Genomic DNA, 12,349 nt, shown 5'->3' with positions numbered 1-12,349 from the left:
ATCCATCGAATGGGAGAATCGGCAGAGATCCTCGATGGCACCCAGTCCCGTGTCCTCGGTGTGCAGATGGGGCAGCTGCCGTCTGTTGTGAGTGGGAAAGTGGCCTGTGGAACTGGGAATGACAGATGCAGCCCCAGGACACCTGGCCGTTTTAGCCAGGCCGCTGACGTGAGGCAGGGACGTGTAGCCCGGGTGATGCCTGAGCTTCATTCCCTCTCCGGGCAGGAAGAGAAAAGGGAAGCTCCCCAATTCCCCAAGTGGAGTTGTGGGTGAGCCCGAAATGCTGACCATTGGTTGCTGCCTCCGAGTGGGAGGGGGCATGATGAAATCGTTCCTGGGGCCAGAGCAAGGTCAGAAGGGGGACAGGGGGGCCCTGCTACTGAGCCCCCACCCCCTCCCAGCTCGGCCCTCCCCCCACGGCTGGAACAACAAACTGTCTTCGCTAAATTTACTGCTGGGGGTTTGAAGAAATTCCCAGTCAGGAAAGAAAAGGGGAATTTTTTAATGGCTTTGTATTTTGTGATTATACGATAGGAGTTGATGTAAAACGATTTGTGCTTATAATTGTATAGGGGATGCAGGGACCGTCTCGGGAATACTGGGAGAAAACACCTTAGTGGACACAGCTCTCTCACTTCTTGCAGCCGCAGAGTGGGTGGATTTAAGTCTCAATTATTAAACGAACGCCTGTCTCCACAACTGGGATTTTTTATAGGGTTTTTGCCTCTCGCAGCCTCTAAAGGCAGACGACATACAGAGAGAGACACTTTCCAGATGAACTTCGGGGTTTTAAAACGCGGTTTTTCGATACTGATTAGCCCTTATACTGTCAGTTATCTGAGGCAGGGAGGGGAGGATTTTCCAGCCGGACGTGTATATTTGTCAGCTGGTCTTGAAAGGGGCCTCGGAAAACCTCAGTTGCTTAACCTTAGAAATGTGGCTCCCTAGCTGTGCACCGTGTTCACTCACTCATTACTGTCCTGGCCTTTTCTCGAAATCCTGAAATCACGATCCCGATTGCCTGCACCGGACTGTCGGCCGAAACCCGCCCTTGTCTGCTCCACGCCGGGCCAGACTGAAAGCAGGTGCGGGCCCGGGAACCAGCCTCCTCCTTGGGGACCCTTGCGGGTCGGGACCCCCGTCCGCGGAGCCCTCCGCCACAAGTGTCGTGGACGTTGACCGCTCCGTCCAGGTGGCATGCAGGTGTGCCCCGGGAGGGGCTCGTTCCCCAGCAGGGCCCCCTGCGCCCAGCCGCTCGGCCCCGTGTCGCTAACCAGGGATTCTTGCCAAAACCCGCAAGTGGGGGAGAGCGGGGCCCCTCGGCTGCTGCAGTGGTGGCGGCAGGGGGGCAGCCAGACCACCTTCCCCCCACTCCCCCTGCGCTCCTTAGTGAGGCAGAGCTGTCACCAAATGCAGCAGCCACAGAATTGGGGTGTTCCTCCCTAGGCCATTCACAGGCTAAACGGTCAGGGAGAAGAGGGGTGACCTGTAAACCCCTTGTGAAATCTTCTGCAAACTCAGGATTTCATCCTGACCAGTGCCTGATAACGATGTGTCCATCTAGCTTAAGTCACATAAAAATATTTTCCAGTGACAGCTTCTGTTCTCGTATGTGTCCTTTCCAGACCAAAAAAAAAAAAGTCCAGATGAAATTAAAGGATAATTTTTAAAGCGTAAAGTTAGGATTGCCAAACGGCGCGCACTGATTTCGTGACCGCGGAAACCACAATCCTGGCACCTGGGGAGGCGTGCGGGCAGGGAGGCGGCCTTCATGACCTGTTTCTCGATGCTGCTCCTCCCCTCGTCCTAAAGACCAGCCATTGCGTCTTGCCTTTCTGAGCTGCTGCGAGCACCTTGGACTCCGCCAGGCTGCTCACCTGCGAGCCAGCGACAGTGCTGACACAGCAGAGAGGCTGTTCCCGCACCTGCCACACAGAGTGGAGGCCGATAACCTGGTCTCGAGGATGGACAACTGTTTGGGTCTGTCTGTGGGCAGAGCCTCCAAGATGCGACTGATCTTTCAGGCCAGATCGGAAGCCCTGTCAGTGCGTTTGGGCAGCGGTAACAGGGCAGCACAGGCCCGGTGGCTAAGAGACAACAGACCGTTCTTTCTCATGTCCAGGATCCAGGCGCTGGCAGATGCAGCCTTCTAGTGAGGTCCTAGGCCGCTTCTTGCCTTGGCCTCAGGTTGCAGGAGGAGTGAGGGGCTCTCAGATCCCTGGTAAGGGCACCAATCCTATTTGTGAGGCCTGGGCCCTCATGACCCGCCCACCTCCCAGGCTCCCCACTTCCACCAGCAGTCAAGTTCGAGGTTAGGATTTCAGCTTACCGGCTTTGGGGGGACAAAAATCCTCATCCTCGAGCGAGTCCCACGGTGTTCACTGCCAGTGAGGAAGCACGCTGGGGGCCTTGTAACCGGTGCTGCGTGACCCATGCGTGCCCTGCTTGGGGGCCCTCACGCTGTAAACCTCCCGTTCTGGGGGTGTCACGTGTGCCCTCTGGGATCGGTTCTTGTGTGGGTGCCCTCTCGTGACCCCACCTCGGGCCAGGTGAAGAGGGTTCCCACCAAAACTCAGGTGGAAGCCACTCGGCTTTCTAAAGTCAGCCTTTACGGGTTTGCTTTAGTGGGGTTTGCTCTGACTGGCTAGGTCCAGGAGCCCTAAAAGGTGTGACTGAAATCAAAACTCCAGGTTGGCCTCACCCTGCTGTGTAGGGTCCTTTGGTGATATTTGCTGCAACAGCTTGGCTAAGTTTGGGGAGGGGGCGGTGTAGAAAAAGAGTTAAAACGGGTCAGAGGCTGCTGTCCCTATAAAAGACTGGGGCCTTGGATGGCATCTGAGAACTTGACTTTCGGAAGGGCCGCCAACAGTCGCAAGATGGAAGGGCAGCTCACCAGGCCTGACCTTGTGTGCATAGCGTGATTTCTGCAAGACACCTGCTCCCATTCCAGGGAACCCCAAATCTTGGCACATGCTGAGAAGCAGGTGCCTACACGAACAGGCACAAATAAAACCTTGGATGCTGGGTGTCAGTGAGTTTCCCTGATGGACATTTCACATGTGTTGTCCCCCCTCCTTGCGGGGGGGACCTGAGTGTATCCTGTGTGACTCCATGGGGAAAGGCCCTTTGACAGCTTGTGCGTGGTTTCCTCTGCACTTTTCGTCCATTTCCCTGTAGTAAATGAGAGCTGCGACTGCAGCTGTATACCCAGTCCCATGGGTTTCTTGGCAAGTCACAGTCTAACCAGGAGCTGGTCTGGGGGACCGCTGACACAGCTCACTTCTCCAAAAGTAATCAAGAGGTTTTTGTTGTGTTGTTTTTTTAAGTGTCATGAATTTCGCCTCCTCCCAGATTTAAAAATACTTGACTTCATGAGAAAAATCTCAAACAGCCTAACCTTCCACCAAAAGAATTAGAAAAGAACAAACAGAGCCCAAAGTTAGTAGAAGGAAGGAAGTACTCAAGATCAGAGGAGAAATGAATAGAGACTAAAAAGACAGTGGTAAAGATCAGTGAAACTAAGAGCTGGTTCTTTGAAAAAGATCAGCAAAATTGACAAGCCTTCAGCCAAACTCACCAAGGAAAAAAGAGACAGGGTTCAAATAAATCAAAAGTGAAAGAGAAATCGCAGCTGACACCACAGAAATACGAAGGAGCATTAGAGACTATGGCAAACATTCTGTCCATAGATTGGACAACCAAGGAGAAGCAGACGTTCCTAGAAACATACAGTCTCCCGAGACTGTATTGTAAGTAGAAAATCTGACCAATTTACTAGGGAGGTTAAATCCAGCAAACAGTAGTCCACGACCAGACGGCTTGACTGGTGACTAATACGCAAAGGTGTAATACCTAACCTCAAACTTTCCCAAAAATGAAGGAGATGAGTACACTTCCAAACAAATTCTGCGAGGCCAACTTCACCCCGATACCAAAACCAGACCAGGACACTACAAAAAAAAAATCACAGGCCGGTATCCCTGATGAACAAAGATGGAAAAATCCTCTACAAAACATTAGCAAACCAAATTCAGCAATACATCGAAAGGATTCTATACCGTGATCGAGTGGGATTTATCCCAGGGGTGCAGGGTGTTTCCATAGTCGCGAACCAATCAGTGCGATATACCACATGAAGAAAATGAGAAAAAAGAATCATACGGTCATCTCAGTAGCTGCAGAAAGGCATTTGACAGTATTCAGCGTCCACTGATAAAACTCTCAACGAAGTGGGTATAGAGGGGACGTACGTCAGCGTAATGAAGGTCGTACAGGACAAGCCCACAGCTCGCATCATACTCAGTGGGGAAAAGATGAGGAACAAGACCGGGATGGCCACTCGTGCCATTACCGACAGTGCTGTGATGAATATCCCCTTACGTACATCTCTCCGTATTTTGCCAGTGTGTCTCTGGGGTAGATCTCTAGCAGGGGACTCACTGCTTGAAGCTTAAATGCAAAAGTAATTTTGCTACATAAACCACTACCCACAGTAAGAAATATGTTTTACACCATGACCCAGTCTAAACACACATGTACACGTAACACGTTAAAACAAGCGTCACAATTACCCCACCTCTCTACAGTCTGATGCTGAATGACTCACTGGTGGGTCTGGACTCAAAGTTTACAGACGCTGGCTCGGTAGAGGACCAGCACACTTCTGAGAGGGCCGGGCGGGAGATCTTTTAGGCTGTAGGACTGGTCACGGACGGCACTCTGCCGTGGAGAACTCAGCTCCCGGGCACGGCTGCTACAACTTCACCTACGAAATCAGGAGGCTGTAGTTTGCTGTCCTCTTTTAGCCTGATCAGGGCGCGCGCGTGCGCACGCACACACACACACACACAGGTTGGGATGAAGTCAGCCTCCTGGGAAGCACATGGACGTGGGAAGAAGGGAGGGTGCCTGCTGAGTAAAACCAGGACTTCGGAAGCAGGATGAAGGAAGTGGCTGTTGACGAGTCAGCGGTGGCTGTACGTTAACCTAAATATCCCTCGTCGCCTCTTCTGTGGTCAGCCTTCAGGTATGCAGATACCTGAACGTGCTGTGGGTATAAAATACATGAAATGTTCCCCTGTGTTTCTTAGCACAGAGGGACGGGCACGGCGTTGTGTAAGGTCCATTGCTCGGCTTTCCTCCAGGTGTAGTTCATGGACATATTCAAGTATTCTTAAGTACTCTCTACCTCTCTGCTGCCCCGCCAGCTGATCGGATTTGGTCAAAACATGTCATCTTCCCTCGAGTGAGGCCATCTCACTTGTTAAGACAGAGACTTCGTATTAAAGGAAATGTAACTTGTCTTGTAAGGCTAATCCCTTTAGGAAGGAAAGCTACATGGTTGCTTAATTGCAAGTACCAGTTTACTTACATTTTAGCCAATTTGGGAGCATAAGATATTTTGAAACCTTTTTTCAAGGTCATCAATTCAGACATGACGTCAGGATCATGATTTTTGACATGACTGGAGGCAGGACTGCTAAGGGGACAATGAAGCAGGGACACAGTAAGCCAGCCCCGTGTTGTCTGCAGACGGGAAGGAGTGTGATAAAGAGTGAGGTCCGCGGTGTCCGGGTGGCTCAGTTGGTTAAGTGTCGTACTCTTGGTTTTGGCTCAAGTCATGGTCTCGTGGTTCGTGAGTTCGAGCCCTGCATCGGGCTCCATGCTAACTGTGGAGCCCGCCTGTGATTCTCTCTCTCTGTCTCTGTCTCTCTCTCTGCCCCTCCCCTGCTTGTGCTCTCTGTCTCTCTCTCTCTCTCTCTGTCTCTCTCTCTCTCAAAAATAAATAAACTTTAAAAAAAAAACAAAATGAAGTTAGTTGTGGAAGACCCGATTCTTACTGTTTGAGATTGGCGAGGGTGTGGGTTATGGCCCAGAGTCCTCTAAGGACAGGGTAGGGATGGGGAGTGGGCAGAGAGCCGCCACAGACCCTCAGCTGGGAGGGAATCCCCCCGGCCCCATGCCTGCACCCCACACCCCTAGCAGAATCTGCGGACGAAAGCTCAGCCGGGCCTTCCAGCCTGGTTCTGACCGCAGAGTCGCAAAGCCGGGTCTGCATCCGTGGAGACGTTTCTTTCTCGACCAACACGAGAAGTAACAGGGTAGAACGCGGGCCCGGACAAATGGGGTGGCGGAGACTGGACGGAAGTAGGAAGGAATCTGTGAAAGGGGACAACTGACGGCGGGGAGGATACCCAAGACCGGCCGCTCTGACCGTCTGGAGCGTGTTACTCTGGTCCCTGTGTCAGCAAGGCTTCCCTGCTGTGTTGTTTGGAGCACTTGACATGGAGTCTCAAAGCAGTTGCAGGGAGCCAGACGGAATTAGCTTGATGCTGTAGGTGTAGAAAGTGAGCCACTTGACAAGCCTCCGGAGGTGGCAGCTGCCTGTCATCCCAGCCTATGTGCTTCCCCGCACCCCGCCTGCCCGTCCCCCGGCACCGGACCGGGGACCCTCAGCCCGCACCCCGCCTGCCCGTCCCCTGCCCCCACCCCGGCACCGGACCGGGGACCCTCACCTCGCTCACCTGACACCGCCCCCTCTCTCCTCCGTAGATTCTTTGCGGGAAGGAGATTCCTCGCTGGATCAATCGTCTGGCCTACTTCAGCTCCTGCATCCCCTTCCTCCAGAGCTGCCTCCCCAAGGAGTGGCTCACCCCCGCGGCCCTGCAGTCCAGCGTCAGCCAGGAGCTGCAGGAGGAACTGGAGGAGGCCGAGGATGCGGCCGCGGCCGCCTCCGTGGCCGGCCCCTCGGCGGGCTCCAGACCCGGGCGCCACACCAAACTATAAAAGGTCTCCCAAGTCTCACCCTCAGAACTGTCTCCGACCGGTGACTGTCCCCAGAGAAAAGTAAGAGAGTAAGAAGCGTCCTTTGGGTATTTTGTATGCAAAGATGGCTCTCCCCCAAGTCCCAGTTTTTCAGCTCAGGATTATATTTGTAATCAAAAGAATCACTTGGCGCAGGAGGGAGAACTTTGTACGAAGCCACCCTCGGTTTTTTTTACCCACTTGTAAATTGAGGTTTACTTCTGTTTTCTACAAGCTCTGTTAAGTTATGTTTACAGTATTTTGTATCGCTGTTTACAAACCTTGCATGGACTCCTGCCACCGTGAAAGAAGACAGCCTTCATGTCTCGGGAACTTCGGTGGATCACCTTCCTACACTTGCGACAATTTCCAGAGCTACGGCGTCCACAGTCGGCACACGAAGGGCGCTTGAGGGGCTCTGGCCACCACTACCTGCTCCAGAAGGGTCATTTAGGTTCACGTGTGGTTCTGTTCGCGTTCGGGCACCGGGACGCTGAGGCCAAGGAGCTCCCGCAGCCCAAGGGCTCGGGGCCCGGGTCTTCGGGAAAGGCTCTGCCAGGCGGGGGCCTGCACCCCTGACACCTGTCCCCCCAGGCGGGCCGGCCCGTCCCATGACGCCTCTGATTCTGCCGTTAGGATGGTTTTCGTTCGAGATAGTCTTGCTAGGAACCGAGGGGTATTTTTGCACACGTGTTGGGGGCTTCATCAATATTTTAATACGGACTGACCTCCCTACACACGATTTCGCCGACGGGGCGGGAGTAGCAGCAGGAGTTGACATTCAACTGCTTTTGAACTATTCAGGCTGCCTTTTATACTAGACCTTGAAAACTGGAGCCTGAAGTAACGCCCTCCACAAAGTTCACGATTTGATATCCCGACACTTCGTGTACCAGACGGAGCGCGTCGGAGTTCTGTTGCTTCGTTCCGGGGGTAGTTTGACCTCAGAGTAGAAAAACCTAGTCTCATTGACCTCTCGTTGAAGGATGTTTGTGTGTCTTAAAACTCATCTTTTTCTGTTCTCCCAAGTGTGTGTCTCTTACGTGATCTCCTCCCACAAGGAAATTGTCACCACCGATAGATAAGTCCTTGTTAGCAAGGACTCTGTCTGCTCACATCTACTCCCAGTTTGACCCTTGGATGTAAGAGCCAAGTCACTACATGTCAGATTCAATTTTTCTGCCTTAAGAATGAATGTCCTACATAGAATATTGGGTGAGCGCATAAATTATCCAAGGCAGTGACTTCAGCTTTATATATATTGTTAGTTTTAAAGTCACCTCCTTTTATTTAAACTCCTAGATCGGATTGTTTGCTATTTCTCTTTGTAAAGATACATATCTTTCAGTAAAGGACATTTTTAACTTTTCCATCAGCTGACTCATTCATTGTATCAACCTAAGCACACCCTGTTGGAGGGGAAAACGGAACCTTGGGTTATAAGCTGTGACCTGAGGCAGATGAAGCCACTTAACCTAATTTATGCTTTTGACTGTTCTGTTTCTGGAGAGGAAAGCCTTTACGGTTGTATTCTCAGTTCTTCAGGGGGTGCAGAGCACCTGTTTAAGAGATGTGACAGCAAGAAGAGACGAGCATCTGATCTTTGTGAGAAGTAGGCTTGGTCCGGGCCCGAGAACGAGATTCAGAACACGACACTGAGACTCGGGCAGGTGTCCTTGCTCTGAGGACAGTCCTGTCGCCGAAACCCGGGTTAGTGAAAAGCGTTGGATGCAGTTTGCTGGGGAGTGTTTTTAAAACACGTGGTGGAGGACCGTTTTCTCTAACCCATTCTGGCATACGTGAGCGAAGTCTGTGCTGCTCATGGCGGCAGTCAGTGAGACCCTGATGCGTAGCCCAGAACCCCCATCTGTGGTCCCCAGAACCCAGCGCCTCAGCACACGTGATTTCATTGTCGTCATACTTCCTCTCCTCAGCATCCGGAGTTAGAAATAGCGTAAAGGGTCCTCAGAGAAATCCACGGCGGCCTGAGGCCCGTTGTCACGCTGGCAGCCAGCAGATACGGTTCTGGGCGTGAGATTGCCCACAGCCTAAATTGTACTCAAGGTTGAAAAATACAGAAATGTCTTCACTGTAGAAAATCTCATTTAAGTCCGTTCCAGGCTGCAGTTCAAAATTGAGACTGGACTTAATTAACTAGCATTTAACCAGCGTCTCCCTGCCCTTGGAGGAAAAGAATTGTGTTCTCGCAATTGTGATCTCTGCTCAGAAAGACCCAGTCGTGAAGATACACGTGACAGGATGGAGTCAGAGACTCTGTCATCGTCACCGAGCGAAACGCGTTTCTCACAGTGGGTTGGACAGAAATAGAGTGTTGGAGGGTCAGGAACGGTGTTTTCAATGCCCTTGGGTGGGTTGGGGGGGGGGGTCTGTCCACCCTGAGAAAGGGGCATCAGCTCTGGAACGTGGCCTCTGGCCTTGTAGGAGGCGGTGATGCCACAGTGATGCCTGAAGCCCAGCCGGGGTTGCTCTGACCCACGGCTCTGGCACAGGCTCCCTTCACCAGCATTTATTTGCACAGAGCAGGGAACTCTGGTGTTAGCCGATCGATGGCACCGTGTGCACGAGGAGACAACACTACAGGCAGCTCGGGCCTCTGTTTCCACGGCTTCCCTCCATCACAAAACGGGTAGAAACACATTCACTGCTTCAGGGCTCTAACGTGTGCGTCTTGTGGCTCAGTTTCTGCAAGATACCCCATACCTGTGACACCTGCTGTGTTTTCTTCGGGTTCTGTTCGGCAAGCTGGCCATACTGCCATCGCGTCCCGTTTTCCCTTCAGTGTGGTTTTAGGGCTCAGCTCAGTTGTTAGACTCGCATTGTCTCAGCAGTCGATACACATCTTCGCTGTTTGAAAGGTGTTACAGCTGTTAAAGAATCTTCATGAACCTGAAGATAATCTCTTGTGAAGTTGAATGCAAATGTACTGTCATTCATAGTGTTTATATAAAAAAAATACCAGGAATTTCACTTTTGCTACCTTGATATATAGCATTGGGCTATCATGTTAACAACATTGAAATACATCGATTTATTAAAAAAAATACTTTTATAAGAAACGTTTTATAGTGCTTTCTGACCTCCAGACCATGAACTCTTATGTGTTTGTGTTGGGGGGGTGGAAGCTAAACTTTTAAAATCCAGGGATCCTGGGGCACCTGGGTGGCTCAGTCAGTTCAGCATCTGACTTCGGCTCGGGTCATGTTCTAATGGTCCGTGAGCTCAAGCCCCACATCGGGTGGGCTCAAGCCCCGCGTTGACAGTGCGAAGCCTGCATGGGATTCTCTCTCTCTCCCCCTCTCCCCCTCGCTCATTTGCACGCTCTCAAAAAAAAATAAAACCAAGGATCCCATTTGCTATGCAGACATGGTCAGCCATCTCGTGAGCCCCAGTGTATCTACTCACATGATTGCTCTTGGCCCAAGTCTAGGGCCCGGTTCCTTCACTGCCAGAGAGAACAGCCACATCCCTCACAGGCAGTGTGTCAGCCCCTGCTCCTGGGCAATGAAAGCAAGCTGACAAGGGAGACGTGTCCTCTGCTGTCCACCCAGAGTGTGGAGGGGAGACCCACAGAGGAATAGCCCCCGCTGTGTGCACACATACACGTGCGCGTGTGCACGCACATGAGGCGTCAAGCAAGCAGAAGCCAGGGTGCTGGGACTCCCTGTTTCCTACGAACCTGTTCTGCTTCTGTTCACCTCTGGCCCGACCCTTCCCCCTTCCCCACTGGCCTTTTTGTACCTAGCCAAGTAGTATTCCCTTCCACTAGCTCAAAAACTTCTCTTGAATTAAGTGTCGTTAAATAAACTGGCAGTCTTGTGGTCAGTGCCTGTCCATGATCTGCTAAGAAGGAACAATCTAGAACATATCTGTTCTCCCCTCAAACACAGCCACAGGAATGGAAGAGAACCCCTACCCCGATCTAAATAGGTTCTCACAGGATTATAACAATTCGCAGGGCACGTGGGGGGCTCAGTTGGTTAAGCATCCAACTCTGGATTTTGGCTCAGGTCACGATCTCCCAGTTCGTGAGATCGGGCCCCACATCGGGCTCTGTGCTGACAGTGGGGAGCCTGCGTGGGATTCTCTCCCCCCTCTCTGCCTCTCCCCCTCTGGTGCTCCTTCTCTCTGAAAATAAACTTGAAAAGATTATAACAAGTTGGCCACAAGCTCAGATCTGGTAAAGCAGCTGGTCTTGGCTGCAGAAGAGATGCCACATACACTGAGAAACTGTCCTTACTATCTGCTCCTGAAGCTCTCATCACCCAGACGTTGACCTTGTTCTAAGTTTGCAGAAGCATACGTTGATAAAGATAAATGGCTTCGTGCTATACTTTCCAAGAGTCACATGAGACGCGGGCAGTTTCTTTCCTTACAGATTCTGAGCCCAGACAACTGCCGAGCCCTCTCAGACTAGTGCCTTTGATCCTTCCCCCCAAAAGAAAATCCTCCCAAAGACCCTACACTGGGAAGTGTGGATAGTTCCCTTCTTGTCAAGGCCACGGGGGAAAGCTAATGAGAAGAAGGGTCTTCTCAAGTTCATCATAGAGACATTCATTTCCAGAGGCCAGACGGGCATGCCTCCTGATGAGGAGGGCTCTGTGACCCCAATCAGGAATGTTCTGGTCCCAGGCTGTTGAGCGGAGTAGAGCCCTTTATGTACCTTGAGCTCCTCCCTGACCCCCTCATTCAGAAGCAGTTGCCTGGTTCTACAAAACACTCCTGGCCACTTCACAGGCCCAGTTAGGGGAGCCTGGCTGCCAGGCTGTTTTCCTCACACCCCTAACTCCCAGAGAGCGGTGGGAGCTGGTGCCTGGGCAACCTCCAGGTGCTTCTGGGGCTGCATCTGTACAGAGGGAGCCACCAGCCTTGACAGGCTGTCGTTAGAGCTTTGCAGGCAGGTGGACTCGGGAATAGAGTTGGCAAACTCGCGAAGCCAGACCCCTCGGAGGGAGGGAGAAATGACCTGTTGTGCTTGCTCTGCACTGGGAAAGGCATATGGGCAGAGCGGCGAAAACTTAGACAAGGAAAAGTTATTCCATCTACCTAGGACCCTCTGTCCATGTGGCCAGTGATCATGCATCCAAATGGGGACGGATTTTCAGATCACCAAACTGGAATAGGAGAGACGAAGGCATTCAGGGCTGCCAGACTCGGCCCTAATCAAAGACAGAAGGACACCCTTGCCTCCCTCTTCCCCAGGATCAGCCACCATGCATCACGGGAAGGCCATGGCCATGGACCCTGGCAGGTAGTTGACCATCCTCAGAAGACCAGCATCCCCACAAATACAAAAAGTTGTCATCTTGAGTCTGAAAAGGCAGTGGATTTTGTGGCCAAGGCAATGTAGTAAAGGGACTCTTGTGCCCCTGCTGTGGACTCCCCGGGGCAGCACTGGGCACTGTACCCACATTACTTCAACCATCGCAACAGCCTAGGCCATGCATGATTCCTGCTTTGCACAAAAACCATCGAGGGGCGATTAGCCCAAGACCACACGGGCGGCGTAGGAAACGCCCACGTTTCA

The 12,349-nt window shown here is 52.1% G+C and overlaps 1 protein-coding gene across 3 annotated transcripts in view; it reads left to right on the top strand.

Annotated features, from left to right (window-relative positions):
- Positions 1–8,176, top strand: part of DESI2 (desumoylating isopeptidase 2) — a 46,001-nt gene extending 37,825 nt beyond the window's left edge. For all 3 annotated transcript variants that reach the window (XM_058702118.1, XM_058702116.1, XM_058702117.1), the window contains one exon: positions 6,553–8,176. In XM_058702118.1, coding sequence (XP_058558101.1) covers positions 6,553–6,786 — 234 coding nt within the window. In that variant the 3' untranslated portion in view covers positions 6,787–8,176. The remainder of the gene's footprint in view (positions 1–6,552) is intronic.
- The last annotated feature ends 4,173 nt before the right edge of the window (positions 8,177–12,349 follow it).

This window comes from Neofelis nebulosa, chromosome 15, assembly GCF_028018385.1.
Source record: "Neofelis nebulosa isolate mNeoNeb1 chromosome 15, mNeoNeb1.pri, whole genome shotgun sequence".
Classification (NCBI taxonomy): Eukaryota; Metazoa; Chordata; class Mammalia; order Carnivora; family Felidae; genus Neofelis; species Neofelis nebulosa.
Note: the sequence above shows the minus strand (reverse complement) of the source record. Positions and strands in the feature narration are given on the sequence as shown.